The sequence below is a fragment of the Littorina saxatilis genome, linkage group LG3 (assembly GCF_037325665.1).
Source record: "Littorina saxatilis isolate snail1 linkage group LG3, US_GU_Lsax_2.0, whole genome shotgun sequence".
In the NCBI taxonomy this organism is placed as follows: domain Eukaryota; kingdom Metazoa; phylum Mollusca; class Gastropoda; order Littorinimorpha; family Littorinidae; genus Littorina; species Littorina saxatilis.
In genome coordinates, this window is record NC_090247.1 from 14,303,150 (window position 1) to 14,322,717 (window position 19,568).

The window sequence follows — 19,568 nt, forward strand, 5'->3', positions numbered from 1 at the left end:
GAAACGCGATTGTTTCAGTGTCTTTTTCCCTAATGATGATAACATCGTGTATCTTAACGTCCCTGTGTAAAAACATTGGCCACACTTATATTGTTTGCCCTAGTAACAACAATCCAAACCATAACATAAAAGCATATACACAAAAAGAGAAAAACGATTCATGCTTACTTCTTTGCGTCATGAATTTCTATGAAAACCCGACACATTTTACAAGGTTTCAAGGTTTTATTTCGGCTTTAGGCCCATAGGGCACTTAAGCAAACAAGTTGATGCTGTTTGGCTTATCATTCGGAAAAGGCTTTTGTAAATGACCCTGCATGCGTGACACTCCCTATAAGTCGTTGATAAATGCACAATTAATATTTGGAGACACATTTACCAGCACTGTACAGTACATGTGCAGGGGCCCGGGTAGCTCAGTTGGTACAGCACTGTACAGTACATGTACAGGGGCCCGGGTAGTTCAGTTGGTACAGCACTGTACAGTACATGTACAGGGGCCCGGGTAGTTCAGTTGGTACAGCACTGTACAGTACATGTACAGGGGCCCTGGTAGCTCAGTTGATACAGCACTGTACAGTACATGTACAGGGGCCCTGGTAGCTCAGTTGATACAGCACTGTACAGTACATGTACAGGGGCCCGGGTAGCTCAGTTGATACAGCACTGTACAGTACATGTACAGGGGCCCTGGTAGCTCAGTTGATACAGCACTGTACAGTACATGTACAGGGGCCCTGGTAGCTCAGTTGATACAGCACTGTACAGCACATGTACAGGGGCCCTGGTAGCTCAGTTGATACAGCACTGTACAGTACATGTACAGGGGCCCTGGTAGCTCAGTTGATACATCACTGTACAGTACATGTACAGGGGCCCTGGTAGCTCAGTTGATACAGCACTGTACAGTACATGTGCAGGGGCCCGGGTAGCTCAGTTGGTACAGCACTGGACTTGTGGTCCTCAAGTCACAGGTTTGAATCCCGGTCGGGACGGACACGGGTCAACTTTATGTGCAGACTCAGAGACGGTATCCATTTCCCACCCCCGTGTCATCACAGTGGCACGTACAAGACCTCGGTCATACTGCCATAAGTGCAGATGGCTGATTACACCCAAACGCGCACACACCTGGGTAGTGCGACTCTTGTTGCTGCTAGCTTTCCCCTGGGAGGAAGCGACCGAATTTGCCAGCATTAGAATAATAGAGTAAATGAAACGATTTGGTTTTTTCGGTTGACGGATTCTGTTATCCCAAGATAAATCCTGATCACATCTGAGATGTAGAGCACGGTCGCTTCAACGAGAAGAAATGTAACTTGGTTCAGCTTAAAGGCCTAGAATCACGAAACGACGAAGTCTTACGTCTTTGACTCGAAAACTCAAAATATACCAAAGTACAAGCAAGTCTTTGCTTGTCGGTAGTCGTGTCTCTTCGTTTCCCTCCCGAGTGATGAACACTTCATCCGGTTACCCTTTATTCGCGAGGTCTTCTTCTGTCAGACTTAGCAGACTCGTACAAACTCGACTTCTTACAAACTGACCCAAAACCGTCGATCGTCTCCCTTTGCCCAAATTAGATGATATCTTTCATCCACATTGGACCATTAAGTAGAAAATGAACATATGCTATCACAGCAGATTGCTTTCTTTCCATGTTCCATCCAGCTGCCTAAACAGCAGATGAATTATAATTTAAAAGAACCCAACTTTTGTTCATCCTGATTCCGAAAATCAACATGAAAACAAACGATTCAGCTTCTCCAGTGAAGCTGAACAAAATCTTGCAATCACGCCGATAAACAACAAACGACGTCTCTCAGTCAAGGTCTACCATTTCTTCGGACACGCACAACGATGTCTTTCAGTTGATGTCCCGCAGTTGATCTCAACCGTCTGTTCCACTCAGTTTCAGGCGAATCTTTAAGTCAACATATTGGGTGGGGAGTTTGCCCAGTCAATAGAGGCGCTGGCTTTAAAACCGGTTGTTATTATCAGCGTGGGTCCAACCCCAAAGTTTGGCGCGGGATGTGCTTCCCAGGGACAACTTTGTGCAGACTCTACTCGGTGTCCGAACATCCTCGTGTGCACGCATGCGCACAATAAAGATCCCAGGGTCACAGCGAAAGTCTCAGGCCTTGGAAACACGAATACATGCATGCAAAAATATGAAGCCTCGGTGTCCGATCGTCCAACAGCCCATAGAGTAACCATTACAGCACTGACCCAAGACGACCCAACCCGGTCCCTAGCCCATTTCAGGTCTCAACTATGCATTAGTCTTCTCCGTGCCTCTTCTGACTGTCGCATCCTTACCATTCCACACACCAAAACCAAAACATACGGACAACGCACTTTTACTTTCTGCGCACCCACACAATGGAATTCTCTCCCCTTTCACATCCGCCACTCTCAGTCACCCCAAGCATTCAAACGAGCACTTAAAACGCACCTCTTCAGGAAATACAACCCCTGATTTTGTTTTCTCAGTCCATCAGTAGGCTACATGTAGTGTTATTTGTTGTTTTAGTGATTTTTCACCACCTATTTTATTCATGTTTTTATTACTTAGTTAGTGGAAGAATCTTTTGTAATGTATGTTTGAAGGTGTATGCTTTTAATTAAGCGTTGTTGACTATGAATGTAGATGTAAATGCTTGTATAACTGTGTTTTAATTTTAGTGTTATTTGTTGTTTTAGTGATTTTTCACTACCTATTTTATTCATGGTTTTATTATTTAGTTAGTGGAAGAATCTGTTGTAATGTATCTTTGATGGTGTATGCTTTTAATTAAGCGTTGTTGACTATGAATGTAGATGTAAATGCTTGTATAACTGTGTTTTAATTTTAAATGTGTCAAGCGCAAAGAGCATAATTGTAAAGTTATGATGTTGCGCTATATAAATGCTCATTTATTATTATTTAAGTTATTGAGACATCCCAGTGCACTAAGGGATTTATAGAGCAAATCGAGAAAATTCATTATTGAACGAAGCGCATAGCGCTGAGTTCAATAATTATTTTCGAGATTTGCTCTATAAATCCCTTAGTGCACTGGGATTGTTTCAATAACGATATTGTCAGTACCGCCATAGAAAAAAGAAGATTCCAAGCGCACATTTTGCAACGCGCATTTGAATAGGCATAACTGTGTGGTCAGGTCACTGTCGTGTACAGTAAAGATCTACTTTTGTGTGGGGTGTCTCAAGTGTGTCGTGCTTTCGTCACACGCATTTTAATTTCTGTTGGTAAATTCCAGTGTAGCGTTAATCTGAACAGTGATGATCTTTCAGAGAGACCTCATTTGAACTCGGAGAAAGGGCTGTGCTCTTCATTATTTGCGATTCGAAACCTCCAGTCGAGCTTCGACGGATTGACTGTGCGGAGTGACTCCCCTTGAATTGACTCGAAGCCGCGGGACTCGACGGTTCGCACATTTTCAAAACAAATGTGGCATATTTTCGTGTTGTATCTTCATTCATCGGGGAGTCTGATACTAAATATGAACGGTAAGAATGCTCTGAACCCTACACGTATTATATCCCCATCGTTTTTTCGTTCACATTTGCCCAACATGTTAATTTGCTGAGCGGGGTTTATGTCGTCTGCTAGGGCAAACAAACCACTGCATGCAGTCTGCACTGACTGAGTCTGCACGCACGAGGCACGCTGGCAATAAGTCTTATAATGGTAAGAACGTTCTGAACCCTACACGTTTTCGATTACGATTGTTCTTGCCTTGAAATAATAATTCGGAAACCATTCATTTACTGAACTGATGCAGTCGTATTTCAGTGTAGTCAGTGCGGCTACGTATGACAGAGTCGATCGAGTCAGTCTTCCAAACTGGTCACTAGCTGGTACGTTATCGGAATAACACTTGTGTTTTCTGCTAGCGGGTGGGAATTTTATATTAACTCATCATTTGGTAATGTGGATGATAAGCTACATGCCACTAACACGATGAGAAGAATCTATGCAAGTCGGCGAGAATTAGATGAAACCCAGCGGCTTCTATTTTTAGATCAGTGGCAGCCGCACTGTGGCACAGGCACATGCAATCTGTCAGAAAAAAAAACCACTTCTGCTTTAATTGAGAAGTAGGGAATTTATGGTCATTTGGTATTGTGGAGAATATAAGCTACATGTCAGTAATTAATTCTGAGGATGAGAGCACAGTCTTGCTTAGGTAAAGGGCGTAAGAATACGCTCTGTGGAAAAGTTAGCGCACTCCAAGAGTGCGCTAACAGTTTTAGCGCATCGCCATTAGCCAATCAACTGGTTCACATCAGTCATGTGACACCAGTACTTACTGACAATTATTATTATTATTATTATTATTTAATTTAAACGAATTTCAAGTTCGCCACATGTTGGTCAAGCTTACCCTATCAGTCTGATTGAGCTAATTTGTCTTTACTGATCATTTTAGGTCTAGTTCTATCTAGCTTTTGAATCCAGCTATGAGGGCTATTCATTTGGGATCAAGCTATCCTTTTCAGAGTCAACGTTTCAGTCTTGTGCATCCAACGTCTTTCATTCAAGCTCGTCCAATAGCAGGCAGAACGGTTTCCATGGTGGTGGAGCGAGGGATCACTGGCTGCGTAGTGCTGTTGGACACTCCTCCTCTGCTCGCGGTAGACTCTCGAGAGACTTCGTTCAGTTCTGGTTGTGTCACATCCGGTCTGACGTCACGGAGGTTATGACGTCGCTCGCTGTTGCCGAAAGGCATGGTGTTCCTCTTTTGTGGGGATCCGATCCTTTCCTGGGTGCACTTGGTGTCTCGTACGCTGGGTAATGTCACCTGAAAGTGCAGTGAAAATGAATGAGAAGTGAAAATCTAAAGACTGGTACGTGGCAGTGTTGTAAAATAACTGCGGTTGCATAATAGTAATCTCTGATCTTGTTTGATTGTTTGCTTAACGCCCAGCCGACCACGAAGGGCCATATCAGGGCGGTGCTGCTTTGACATTTAACGTGCGCCACACACAAGACAGAAGTCGCAGCACAGGCTTCATGTCTCACCCAGTCACCGGACCAACCAGTCCTAGCACTAACCCCATAATGCCAGACTCCAGGCGGAGCAGCCACTAGATTGCCAATTTTAAAGTCTTAGGTATGACCCGGCCGGGGTTCGAACCCACGACCTCCCGATCACGGGGCGGACGCCTTACCACTAGGCCAACCGTGCCGGTATAATCTCTGATCTTGTGAGAACTTCAAGGTAGTGAGACTCATAATTGTCTCCAAACTGTTGGAATTGTAAGTTTTGAACATCCAATCTTATTGAATGTCTGATTGTCTTGGAGTACTTTAGCGACTTCAGACTTAATTTCCAGCCAGCAGTACTAAAAACACTTGACCAAAATATGGGAATGTTGACCCACAATGTTTAAGTCACCCTTGCCGTCAAAGACGTAATTTCGTTCGAATAGGAACAATCAAAATTCGTGCGAATATATTGTGTTTTCTTAAACTGAAATTCAAAATGGCATTTTTAACTCCCAAATGTAGACAGAAGCTTTCTTTAGGTTTCAAAGGGGTATGTGTTCAGCCTTTTCTACACAAGTTTACTTGGCCTCTATAACTTGATACATTTTTGGCCGTCACAAAATAATTGCCGTTACCTGAAAATGGTCTGAAATGTCGTAGGTAGGCTTCACGGGGTAGGCGTTTCCCTTGGCATCATGTTCTGGACTGTCACGCTCCGGTGAGTGTCCACAACGCTTGCTACTGGCGGCACTCTTGTTGGAAGAGGAGTGCTGTCGCATGGAGTACCCAGGAGTGATGATGGACACCTCATCGGACACCAGAAACCCGTCAGCAGGAGTGATGTCATCCCCTGTGACGTCACCATCGTCGTCGGACGCGTACCCGTGTGATATGGTGTCACTGGAAGCATTTTACGACAAAGAAAAATGAAGGAACAATAACACATTTTTGGTCACATATCGCCCGCTCAAAAATCAGAAAAGTCATCGTGCAGAAGAATCAGGACAATGAACAACGAGCATAATGCCATTGCATTTCCACAATAACACATACCGTAACTTAACAGCCAGGCTGCTACTTGTGCAGAATATTGTTGTTGTTTTTGTGTATCGGTTTTTTTTGGGGTTTTTTTTTTTGGGGGGGGGGGTGTTTTGTGTTTCTGTTTAGTGTGTGATGAATTAATTTGACAAAATTGACACGAGTGTGTCCAAATATATTCAGCAGAGACATTTCCACCGTGTGCATAAAGCAAAGAGGTTGTAGATTTTAGGACGGATGGATCCACTTGGAATAATCGATCCACGTGGATTCATGTGGAAGGGTGCACTTATACCATGAGAAAACCTGGACGGATTGACGGTGATCAGACGCCTCACTCTCTCAGATCATCTTGGACACCCGGCCAGTACTGTAACTGGCCTTGGCACGGAACGATCCAAGGGGGGCAATCTCAGTCATCTCAAAGAGGGAAATCCATTTGTTCGATTTTATGGGCTTGGACGATAGAGAAAAATAAGAAAAGCAAAAGCTGGAGTCAGTCTGGACGAAATTGCTATCAAGAACGCAGAATTGATTTTTTCTGAGTTTTTTTTTTAGCAGTAAGCGCCATGTTTATCGGAGCAGGAAACTCTTCCAGAGTGAGGCTCCTTCGTTGATGCATGTCAACAAGCCAGATGTGCGAGAAGCGAAATTGTGCCGCAACTTAAATTTTAGCTCGACACGTGAGTGCACAATGGTAAGTCGTTGCTATTTTTCACTTTATTTGACATGTCTTGTGAGCAAAAGGTGTTGGTTACGGCTGTGCATGCTGTCAGTGTTCATTATTTGATTTCAATTACCCAGCACCATCAGTTTTCCTTTGTCTTTGAGGCCGGTTGGAGACCGATAAACATGGCGCTTACGGCTAAAAAAAAACTCAGAAAAAATCAATTCTGCGTTCTTGATAGCAATTTCGTCCAGACTGACTCCAGCTTTTGCTTTTCTTATTTTTCTCTATCGTCCAAGCCCATAAAATCGAACAAAGCGGATTGCGTTTGGATTTCCCTCTTTGAGATGACTGAGATTGCCCCCCTTGGATCGTTCCGTGCCAAGGCCAGTTACAGTACTGGCCGGGTGTCCAAGATGTCTCTCAGATCTGGTCCGGATTTTACATGGGATGAAGACCTTCCCTTCACTTGGTCACATACCAACAATGAGCAGTCTGGGTGTTCTTTGTGCACAGTGGTATTTTTTGTAAGAATTAATTTTGGAATAGGCACTGGTTCTTTTTTTCGGAAATCAATCCATCAAAACAATTGCCATCTTACTAACCACTGCGAGCAGTCAGGGTGTTGACTTTTGGTTTGCGACCAAGCGGAAGGAAGGTCTTATCCCAATGAAAAAACAGGTCAAATCTGAGACAATGAGGCGATGCCGAATGGGTAATTTACAAGATAGTCTACATAGGAAGAAAGGTACGTTGGACTTACCGTTTGAATGGCTCACTGTGGTAAGGTCTGCTGGGTGCTATAGCCGACGGCACTTTGGAGTGAGGAGGCCGCAGCGACTGGGTTTCCGCACACGGCAGGTACCCTCGGGCTGGCAGTCTTTGAAGCACCCGGGGTGCGTTCCTGTCCCACGCCCTCAGCAGCGAGCGTTCACCCGGGGTGGAGCATGTCTTGGTCAAGATAAAGCGGTTACGTCTGAAGTCGGAGCGGCGTCGGTATTTGTCGAGAATCTCGGTGACGGGTTGCGAGCAGAGCGCTCTCAGCCAGAACGTGTTGGTCTCTGTCGCCTCTCGGTATTCCTCCGCCTATGGGAAAAAATAGATCATTATTGTTATGGAAGGAAAGCTATACTGTCAAATTATACGTTCTTGGAGAAGTGGATTATCGTGAATATTCGGGTAGGATGACCACGTTTGTATGTGCGGGTCATTTCATGATTTGCATCACCTTCCCCACAACCCTCCCTCTATCTCTCTGTCTCTCTCTGTCTCTCTCTGTATCTGTCTCTCTGTCTGTCTGTCTGTCTGTCTCTCTCTCTCGCTCTCTCTCTCTCTCTCTCTCTCTCTCTATCTCTCTCCCTCTCTCTTTCTCTCCGCTAATTGACAATGTGTGGACATAACTTTCGGGTTGGTATGGATTGTGAAAGAGTGATTGGCCTTGCTTTTAATGAGCGAACTTTTCCTCGTGACATTATAAGCCATGCAGTCACGAGCAAGGGATATGTCTGAAACAAATGTACAAGGAGCACGTACGTGTAGAACACGTGCATCACTGAAAAAGAGTATTCACTCGTTCACAACCCATACAAGCCCGACAGAGTTATTTCTGGAATTCGTCTATTACCGGTGTAACACGAGAAAATTACTCTTACGAGATTTTTACTCCGGAGTAAAAATTTCGTTCGAAAATGTTACTCCCTTTACGAAAAAAGCACTCCTCCCCCCTTACACGAGAAAATTACTCCCCGCGACAGGTGAGTTCCGAGTAAACATTTCGTACACAAATGTTACTCCCCTGTTGAATAAAAAACGAATAAATTACTTCACCCTAACACTTGCAATTTAACTTCCCATGCCAGGTGTACGAAATGTATACTCCCTTGTCCCCTGTTAGCCTTGGTGGTGGAAGGGGTGGAAGGATGGTAGCGCGACAATCGTGTGTGCGAGATCACATATTGGCATTATCCTTTCCGTCGCCCGCATCCCATTTTCGCGCAAGAGATTTTTACTGGAAGTAAAAAAAAATGGGGAGTAACAATTTCGTAGAGGTAGTAATTTGCTCGTGCCTTGGGGAGTTCTTTTCTCGTACGAAAAATTTACTCGGAGTAAGAATTTCGTACGATATTTTTACTCCGGAGTACATTTTTCGTGGAGTAAAAATTTCGTGTTACACCGGAAACACATCATTCTTGCACATCCCCTACCTTGTCCACATAGTAATAGTCCAGCGATCTAGAGTTGAGAGGTCCAGCCGGCCTCATGCCAATCCCCCTGGTCAGTCCGGAGGTCAATCTGATGCTTCCTGGTCCCCCTACTCTCCCTACCCCTTTACCCCCCACACTTTTCTGGACCTGACTCCTGGGTGTGGCGCCCCCCGGCCTGGGGGGCTTGCCCCCCGCCGACCGCATCCCGGGGGAGCGTGGGGTGAGGGCGATTTCCAGGCTGACTGGCACCGGCTTGGTCCGTCGCACCTGTTTGAAAAAGGACACAGTTGAGTATAGACTGTAAAGGCCCACCCCACCTCGTGAAAAAGGTTCGTATCGCTGTCTCAGACCTGGCCTGGTTTTAACATAGGATAAGACCATCCCTCTCTTGGGTCACATTCCCCAAATCACCCCCCTGACTGCTTGTTGAGAGTAGTTGAAATTTGTGTATGAATTGATTTTCGAAAAACAGCACCAATGCCTTTTCTTTACAATAAAAAATACCACTGTGCACAGAGAGCACCCAGGCTGCTTATTTTCAATATGTGACCAAGTGGAGGGATGGTCTTATCATACGTAAAAGCCTGACCAGATTTGAGACGGCGAGGCGAACAGTTTTCTTTCTTCCTTTCTTTCTTTCTTCCTTTGTCTAGGCTGTAGGCTTACCTGTGTGTTATAAGGTTCTTTCTTCCTTTGTCTATGCTGTAGGCTTACCTGTGTGTTATAATGTTCTTTCTTCCTTTGTCTATGCTGTAGGCTTACCTGTGTGTTATAAGGATGTACGAAGTTGGCCGGGGTGGACACGGGGCAGCGGTAAGTTTCCATCTCTTGACCAGGGGTTGGGGTGGCAGCCGGCGTCAGACGCATCATGTTGTCGTAGATCTCTGCGTCACCCCCCAGCCCTGCGTCATCAATGATGGGAATGACGTGAGATTGTACTGTCGCCGCCATCCTTGTTTCTGTCGACCAAAAGACGTGTTTAATTCATTTAGTATTGATTATGCCTTATCGTCTCAGCAGACATAAAACGGTCCTGTGTGTGTCCCAAGCATAACACGAATGGTTATATTCACTTCAAAACAAACACTGTCCAATCCACCAGAAACTACGAGCAGAAACATGGCCTGCGGACACACCAGTTCAGGAGAAGATCTTCGGCACCCTGCGGAGTCTTCGCTGTACTGCAAACTTCATCAGAAGTTCTGGAGTCCCTGTCTGAGCGATCGAGAAGAAGAAGAAGACTTCAAAACAAGACAAGACAACACAACACAACACAAGATATACAATTGTATCATCAGGCTACGAACAGATGTTTTGCATGTTTTCTAATTGAGTAGACGGTGTGTTGCATGGACCTTAAAGGCAACCGACATTCGTTAAAATTCACGTTCGATAAAAATAATTTTACGTATTTACGTGTTGTATGGCAATTTTCGAATCGGCGAAATGTAAATTGGTGTGCGTCTTCGTCGCAAAAACGTACTGTTGTTTATGTACTGGCACGTCGTTGAGTTGCACTTTTCCTTATACTCTTATGGCCTCTTCTCACTGGTACATGACTTTGTGTTTGGCAGTTGCATTGCACGTGCGCATTTATGCTAGTTTGCTTCACTCACAAACAGTTTTACCAAGAAATAAACACTGTTTTTGCTTTAAAATCTAGTGGGTTACATACAAGGTTTCAGCTTCCGCAATCTTGGTAACGTAGTGTCTGTGAGAATATAAAACTTTGACACAATGCCTGTGTGTTTTTGATATAATATGCATGATAATAGCTTAATGGTTTCATGTATGTACATGTTAGTATCCCTTGTCTCTAAATCTGCTTCCGGTTTAGATTTTGCCATTAAATAAATGTTTCGTGAGCTTACATGGAGATTGTTTGCAAAACGCCTAAACTTAATTGTTACACGACACTTGAGATTGCCACAAGTTCTCAAACGTCGTATAGTTGTGTTCTTTTATTCTACGTCGCCCGTCTTCGCAGCAGCAGAAAACAACTCGTCAAATTGAGTTCGAGGATTTATTCAGCATTCAATACATACAACTGCACAACTAGCAGAACTCAAATAGAAGCTTTTTTACATACAAATCGCGCTGGCATATATAGTAAATACTCAATCTCGAGAATATTCCAGACCGAACATGATACAACTACATTATACGAGCCGTGCATGGACTAAACTAGCGACATTCTCTATGACGTACATCAAAAGCGCCGACGCACTTAATCCGAACGAACGCCACGAACTCACGACTAAAACAGCATGGTAAACAACTTGTTTTGACAGGACTAGAAAGTTCACCTGCATTCTCGTCCAAGCATAAATATTGTGTTTACAAAATATAATATCGGTACTTTCCCACAAAGTACAAATAAGTCAACTACATGCAACACACAAAACTGAACCAAAGCTCAGCAACGGTAGCGTTTCCTAACATTAATCCAAAATGACGACAGCGTTGTTGTCATTTCGGCAGAACTGCCAAACTTTTGCTACGATCGTATCAAAATGAAGAAAACAAAAACAAAAGCCCAGAAAAAAGACATTCGTTTTTGCGCTCTTGTTACTAATAAAACAAAGTATATTAATATCATTTCAAGCATATGAACCGAGTTTTTCAATCGAGGTTTTAACTCATTGTCTTCCAGGTACGGATATATCCGTACCCACACTGGCTCTATCTGACCACGTACGGATATATCAGCTCAGACTGTTAGCTTCAGTCGCTTCCTGTAACGTCGATCTAACGCCTGCATTCCAGCGTGTTGATACACAGTTCTACACAGTTGCTACTATTCTGAGTGACCTGCTGCAGCACAACTAGTAGTCTCGGCTAAAAAAAAAAACTTGGTCAAAATAGGTGGGGTAGAAATAATGGAAGGGCGCTGGTTCTGAGCGACGCTTAGTTCTCGAGATAGGTGTGACCAGATGACGTCATTTATACTTTCGTCATCGGAGATCTTTCGTATTTCAATCAGTGTCATTTCCCAGTTCTGTGTTCTGCGGTCGTTTTGACTGACTTGACAAGTTGAGAAAACCAATGACACTTCATTTTTGCGAGGCAACTGAATATGAAAAGAAAGCGTGCAGAAGTATGTTTGGGTCCTGCAAGACTTTATGACCAACGATTTCTCCCTTGGAAGTAAATGAAGATGTCTGCTTTTCGTCTGCTTTGAAGGTAGGGAGATTTTACAGCGCACACGGTAAATTGCAAGTCGTAAGGCCTAAAAAAAAAATAGGTGTGGTTACGGTAACCCGACCTACCCTATTTTTAGGGGCCGATCCTATAACTTTTTATTACATTTGTCAACAAAAAAACCAAAAAACAAAAAAAAACCAAGTGCAAAAAACGCAATGAAAGCGAAAGCGCCCGTGTCGCACACTTATTTCCCTGTCAAGTACCGTACTTTCCGGGTCATAAGGCGCGACTTTTTTCCTCGAGTTCGACCCCTGCGTCTTGTATAACGAAGCGCCTAATCCGTGTATGAAATACGAAAAAAATCAAAGAGACCGCTTGAGTACCAGTCAAACAACTTGTGATAATGCATGTTTCAGCTACTAGGTACTGCCCTGCCTTTGATCTGGCCGCACACACAGATTTCCACTCTGTTAAACTCGGTCACTGACCGGTCACTGACCCCGATGCAGGAAGTGTTTCCTCTCTCAGATATGACAGGGGAACCACCTCTCATGGCAAAAACTGGGTCATTGACCCCTGGGAAGAAGGTCGTGTCTTTTAACAAGGCCACCCAGCTATCACAATGCCTTTGGTCACTGACCGGTCACTGACCCCGATGCAGGAAGTGTTTCCTCTCTCAGATATGACAGGGAACCACCTCTCATGGCAAAAACTGGGTCATTTTGGTGCGCCCTATTGGCCCCCTGCTCCAATGGGTGACTGGATTACAATTTTTTTTTTTAAAGAAGGGGGTGCGTCTTAGATAACAAAGCGCCTTGTCACCCGAAAAGTACGGTAGGTTTAATTTGTACACATTAGAAAAAAAAGTTAAAAAAAAAAAAAGTGATTGCCTACCTACCTACCCTATTTTTTTTGGCTATGTTACCTTAACCACACCTATTTATTATTTTGGCCTAATGGACAAGAATGTTGTTATTCTTCTTTCTTCGAAGTACCATAGATTTGTTCTTGGCCATATTTTCGACCTGTGCATCGTTATAATTATTATGGTAAAAACACGTTTGAACACAAATTCGCAAAATTGTTTTGATCATTTGCTCCGGAACTGCAACGTCGATTTGCCAAAACAAAAAATTCTGGCTCAATATGCGGGAACATGCTGGTAGTGTCATATTTTTTAAATGGGTGTGGAAGAACTGCTCATAATTAACATAGCACTCCGGCCCTGTTCTTTTTTTCGTCACACCCAAAACCGTTATTTGTTTTGGGCTACGCAGCATTAAAAGTGTTATTCCGACAGAAAGCGTCCTAACAACCGGGCGGACTTTCACGAGAGGGATATTTTTGTCAAGAAAACTAACAACAGGAAAACTTAATTGTCTTCTCACGGGAGAAACCTACTGTATATGTGTTAGCACATTGCCAATGATACAGGGAAAATCTTCTGTTATGTGTGATGGATTTGGCCTTGAAGCAAAATGTTTCAGGTCCGGGTGACATAAAGCCCTCTTTTGTTGTAGACTAATATGCTTTGTAATTGTATTATGGGAAATCTGTTGACACTGACACGTAAAGTGCGTGACACGAACATATTTCACACTGCATGACACGAGGATGATTAGTCTGCCGGTAGACAATGGTAAGCCCCATAGTGGTGCCAAAGAAATGTGTGTGTGTGAGTGTGTGTGTGTGTGTGTGTGTGTGTGTGTGTGTTCCGTGTGTGTGTGTGTGTGTGTTTGTGTGCGTGCGTGTGAGTGTGTGTGTGTGCGTGTGTGTGTATGTAGGTGTGTGTGTGTGTGTGTGTGTGTGTGTGTGTGTGAATGCATGTATGTGTATGTCAGTGTGTGTAACGAATGTGTGTGTGTGGGTGTGTGTACATGTGTGTGAGTGTGTGTGTTTGTGTGTATGTGTCGGTGTGGATGAGTTCGTGCGTGCGTGTGTGCGTGTATACTTGTGCATGCCCACGTGAATATATGTGTGTACAAACGGATAATTTATTTCAGCACATGGCTGTCTAAACTCATGTCAGTGCATACTTATAATGAGCAGTGGCATAATTCTGTTTCGCTACAGTCACACAACAATGCGTAAACCCCTGCGCACAAACATTTTTGTTTTGATCCGTGTAATCCGACCTTAACCTAACTCCTTTGGCAGACGCACAGTTACAAAGCCCGCCATTGTGTCACCGAGACTATCAAACAGCTTTTATCCAGGATGCCAAGTCTCGCGAGACGCGATACCGCGAGCGTGGTGTGTGGGATAAAAGCTAGGAGGGGTGTGCCAAAAACCTATCAGTGTTGAACAATTCTTGTGAACGGCACTGGTAATAGAATCAGTGCAGTTTTAAAGGAAAATGTATACATAATCTTGCCTCCGATAGGCGCAAAGGTTGAGCGTGAGAGGTGTGTGTGTGCAGGGGAGTGGGGGTTGGGGAGGGGGGATTTGGTTGGGGGTATACGCCGGTGATAGGTCTCTCACAGACTCGAATAGGAAGGGTTAATTGGTTTAAACAAGTTTTTATTCAAATAAATTTCGTTGGAACTATTGCCGCATACATGAAATTAGGAACATGGAGCACAACAAGCTAGGCTTATAAGCGTACTCAAAAGCAAATGAAAATTGGCGGACGATTTTAATATAACAGGTTTGAAATAATATCAAAATAATAATTGTAAATTATGGTAGACAAACATGTAACAATAAAAGGAACAAAGAAAAAGAAGGGTTAATTAACGCTAACAAAGCAAAGAGAAAAGGTAGCGTAGAATTTAAAAAAAGAATAATCTTGAACCACGAGGACCTTGATGTGTTTCTTTTGCAGGAGATTATCCTCTTTGTGGTAAAAGATGCGCAAGGATGTTTTGCTCAATAGACTAGATGAAGCCACGTTAACTTTGTTACAAAGACAACTTTTGATCAGCCTCATGTTATCAGTCTCAACGTCTGGTGTGAATCTAAATCTTTCCCCCACATGCACAAAAAGATCAAAGTTGTGAAAGAAACTGAATTTTTCGGCCGTGTGATCATTTGAAGTGCAAGAAATCTTTGGATGTTCATAATGGTGCGGTGCAAAAATTGACTGCTTGAATGGACATATGCCATTTTCATGATGACATGATGATAGCTAGTAAGAGGTTTTGAAGATGTTCATGATGTGCTGGAAAGTTCTTGTCCTTATTTATCATCATAGCAAATATGGTGTATCTATAATATTTAGTTTCTGAAATATCCTCAAATTTACCAATTTTTCATAACAAAGCCATAGTTCTACAAAAAACCACACGCACGCAAACACGCGTACATATCGGACACAGTCTAACTAATTGCTTAAAGGCTTAATTTTCGTGGTCAACAAACAAACAAAATATAAAAAGTTGGTCTTAGTTAGCAAGTCACAGGTATAGCTCAAACTTTGACAGGTGTACATCTCATAACATTCAAATTAAAATGTAAGTCTTTTACAAAGTACATGAACGAATCAAAAATGACGGAAACAGTTAAACACCACAACAACAAAATTCAGACCGCACATGCAGAAATGACTGCGCGTATCGTACTATTTGAAGGAGGGCTTATCGTCGCGCTCGATCAGTGCTTGTTATTAACGTACCGAAGTGCAGTGGAGCGTGACAATAATCCGCTACGCAGGCTTTTAGGCCATGCGTGACACTTAGTGTTGTTACTTGACACTTGATTGTTGAACGACTGTTATTATAATCGTTTCCACTTTGCTGGGAGATGTCATACACAGAAATACACAGGCACAGACAGACATATAGGGGAAGGGCCCCAAATATGGACCGTATGCTAATAAGGATCAACTCCCGATTTGACACAGTAATGGTGCTAGGGCACTCAAAACAATTCCTTCATAACACTGTCACTGTACCTCTGTGGGTAACTGACTTAAACATGTCAAAACAATTGCGAACGCACAAACCACAAAACCGTCTGGCGTTTTAAACTTTTTTTTTCAATTCTGGCATCGTTCACTCTAAATATGACCCTTAAAACGGACTGATTTCGGTCCACAGTCACAGTCGTAATCACACACAATTTGCTATAAGACAACTATACGACTTTAATTGTTACACCATAGCAGTCTTGGTCCTGTCTTTCTCGCAGCAACAAAAAAAAAAATGACACAATCTTAGTATGTGTGTGTCTCCGATAAAAGAAAAGAAAACAAAAGACTGTTTTCAGTCATGCATTTAGAAGCTTGCTGAAAATAACCTATAACTATCCATCAAGCCTTTAAAAAAAATGTATCAAACAGTCTTTTTACTCGAAAATTAATAATTTCATCTATTTTCTTTTTGATTTTGATAAGTTTCGTCAGTTTTTTGTTGTGCTTCACGTCATGTTCTCGTCGAACTGATAACACATAAAATTGATATGTATCTGAATCAGTCAGACTCGCACACTGTGTTGTATCATGATATGTTCAAGAATAATGGGCATTTTACAATGCTTTGCGCCTAGGCTCCTAAAATGGACCATTTGTACATGTTTCTGTAGTTTTGCTGAATAACTATCAAAGCTAATTCGCTCGAATTAGGTCTAATATTTAACTATAATGAAAGAACAACAACCAAGCCAAAAATAAAACTTCTTCGCAAGAAAACAAGCTCGCTATCAGGATGGAACAAAGAGTGGTCCATATTGAGGCCCTTCCCCTATACATACAAGCACACACACACACACACACACACACACACACACACACACACACACACACACACACACACACACACACACATTCACACAGAAACAAATCCATCGCAAATCATATCCACCAGCAAGCGCACTTCTTTCGTGAAGTATATGAATAAAATATATCCGACACCCATCTGATGATAACCCCCTAAGAACAGCAAACACTGAGTAAGACACGGTCTGTTTGCCGAATGAAATCAGCTGCGTTTTCCTTCAGATCAAACAAAAGTTAACAGTACTGAGTTCAGTCCACCGCTGCGACAATATACAATCCAGGGTCAGTCACCTATCTCTTTAGCTTTGCGTGAACAGGTACACTCCCAAGGAGAACACAACAGTAACAGGAGGGGTGTAGCCTTAGAAGCAAGTAGTCGGAAACGTCCGAACAAGCAGACAGAGAGACATACAAACAGACACACACACACACACACACACACACACACACACACACACACACACACACACACACACATACACAGACAGACAGAAAGACACACCGACACACAGACAGACAGACAGGGGCACACACACACACACGCACGCACACAAACACACACACACACACGCACACACACACACACACACACACACACAAGCACACACAAGCACACACACACGTTTGTATAAAGCACTGTATTACTTGTCTGTACAAGATGTAACCATGCATGGTGATTCTCGCTTGTTCGATGAACGAATACACGTACATTAGTTGCAATTAGTTACGAATCGATCATACTGGGCCTCACAGACCAATACACTGCGTGGCAAATCGAAGTTGCAAGCACACAAGTGAGTCACCAGTTTAGGCGAAACAAATCCAAAGCCATGCTTCACGATCTGCGTGCAGCGCACACTTTATTAGCATCGCATACCAAAGCTAACGGACCAGCAAAACAACAAACAAACAAGCAAACAAACAAACAAACAAGCAAACAAACAAACAAACACACAAACACACAAACACAAAAACTAACAAACTAACAAACGAACGGCAATTAAATCAAGCCTTGGAAGACAGAAGGGAGTGAAGAAAAAGATAGATGGATAGAGAAGGAAGGAAGGAAAGAAAGGACCAACAAAAGAACAAACGAGAAAGGAAAGGTATACAGACAGAGAGAAAGACAACCAGTCACCTTTGTCGCTGCCAGACGACATGAGTTTAATACGGCCGCAGGATCGCCATCATAACGGTAATATCGCCCTTCCAACAGAATAAACCACAATCAACACATCAAATCCTCAACACCAAAATCCACGCATACACTCATCCTGTGCTTTCCCACCCGAAAATGTTCCCAAGTGTATCGCTGCACCGGCTTTGATCAGGGTAGGACTTGGCACCGTTTAATCAGGCCTGGGTGCCACCCGGCCACCTCAGGTCATTAGCTACCCGACAAGAATTAAACGGGTAGCTGCCGGTCTGTTTAGATATCACTGAAGTTGGTGATTGGGCAACGTACCGCTGGCTGTCTGTGTTAGCCGCGTACCGCACGTGATCATACAGAAATGGTTATTGATTGTATTGTCAGCAAGGTAAAACAATAGGAACTTCAAAGACTTGCGTGTATACTCGGGTTACGTGGTGCGACTGGTTATAGAAATCGCTATTGATTTTATTTATGCCAGGAAGGTAAAAGAACAACCACACAAATAAAGCAATGGGATTTTCAAAGGATCAAGTTTATAAAGGATTGTAAATGTTTCGTGCCATTCTTTGTTTCGTCATTTCTTTCACTGTCCGAACTTCAAAGGCTTACTGGTATAATGGATTGTAATCATGTCCTGCCTTTTATTTCTCTCTTCCTTTCTTTGACAATTGACCCCTCAAAGGCTTACTGGTATAATGGATTGTAATCGTTTCCTGCCTTTTATTTCTCTCTTTCTTTCTTTGGCAATAAACCCCTCAAAGGCTTACGTTTATAATGGATTGTGAGTCGTTCAGGTTCTTTTTTTTTTTTTTCCTCCTTCCTCCCTTTTAAATTACCATTATGTCATTATCTTTGAACTGGAAATCTTTTTGAAAAATGTAAAATGACACAAAAATGCAATTAAAGTTTGTGTTGTGATTTCCTTTTTCGTTTTTTCTTTCTTTTCTCTTTCTCTTTTGTTTTTGTTTGTTTTTTTGTTGCTCTCTTCTCCAATTTTCAGGAAATGGTGCATATTTATTTAAAATTGAGAGAAAGTAAGTTCAGTGACGTCACATAAACCAATGCGTAGGCGTGATATGAGACGAAATTCATTATGATGGCTCTTCATATCACAACGCTATTACTAAGCTATTAGGGCAAAGCAAAACGGTTGCTTAAACAAACACACAGAACACACACAACACACACACACTTGAGCAGAGACAGACAGACAGAAAAACAGACAGACAGACAGACATAGAGCCAGAGACAAGAGTGAGAAAGAGAGAGAGAGACAGAGAGAGACAGAGACAGAGACAGAGAGAGAGAGAGACAGAGAGAGACAGAGACAGAGACAGAGAGAGAGGGGGGAGGGGGTGCGATTGAGTTTTAGCATCGTCGCTCCCCTTTTGGTGAGGTTCTAATTACGGTGAGAAACTGCCTGTGGGGTCGCTGAAAACTCTTCATCATCAAGCGTCAATCGACTGGTATTGGGTTATATTTGTGTTTGCATGTTCTTTTGATCAGAAGTTAACACACACATTATTTTTTGTTAAATAGCATCATCGCACATGATTGAATACGAGGCAAAGGGCAGTAAGTCCGACAGAAATAGAAGAGAAAAAAAAATAGCAACAGAGGGGCCAATGTTGAGAAACATAATGCATAAAATATGC

General features: G+C 42.9%; 1 protein-coding gene across 1 annotated transcript; it reads right to left on the reverse strand.

Moving 5' to 3' along the window:
• Positions 1 to 3,745: 3,745 nt before the first annotated feature.
• LOC138961691 (uncharacterized) lies at positions 3,746 to 18,154 on the reverse strand. The gene is made up of 6 exons (XM_070333361.1): positions 17,899 to 18,154; positions 9,665 to 9,861; positions 8,903 to 9,169; positions 7,462 to 7,784; positions 5,629 to 5,893; positions 3,746 to 4,805 (listed from the first exon to the last, which is right to left on the reverse strand). The coding sequence occupies exons 1-6, from the start codon at positions 17,918 to 17,920 to the stop codon at positions 4,542 to 4,544; spliced, it is 1,338 nt and encodes a 445-aa protein (XP_070189462.1). The 5' UTR covers positions 17,921 to 18,154; the 3' UTR covers positions 3,746 to 4,541.
• Between the last annotated feature and the right edge of the window lie 1,414 nt (positions 18,155 to 19,568).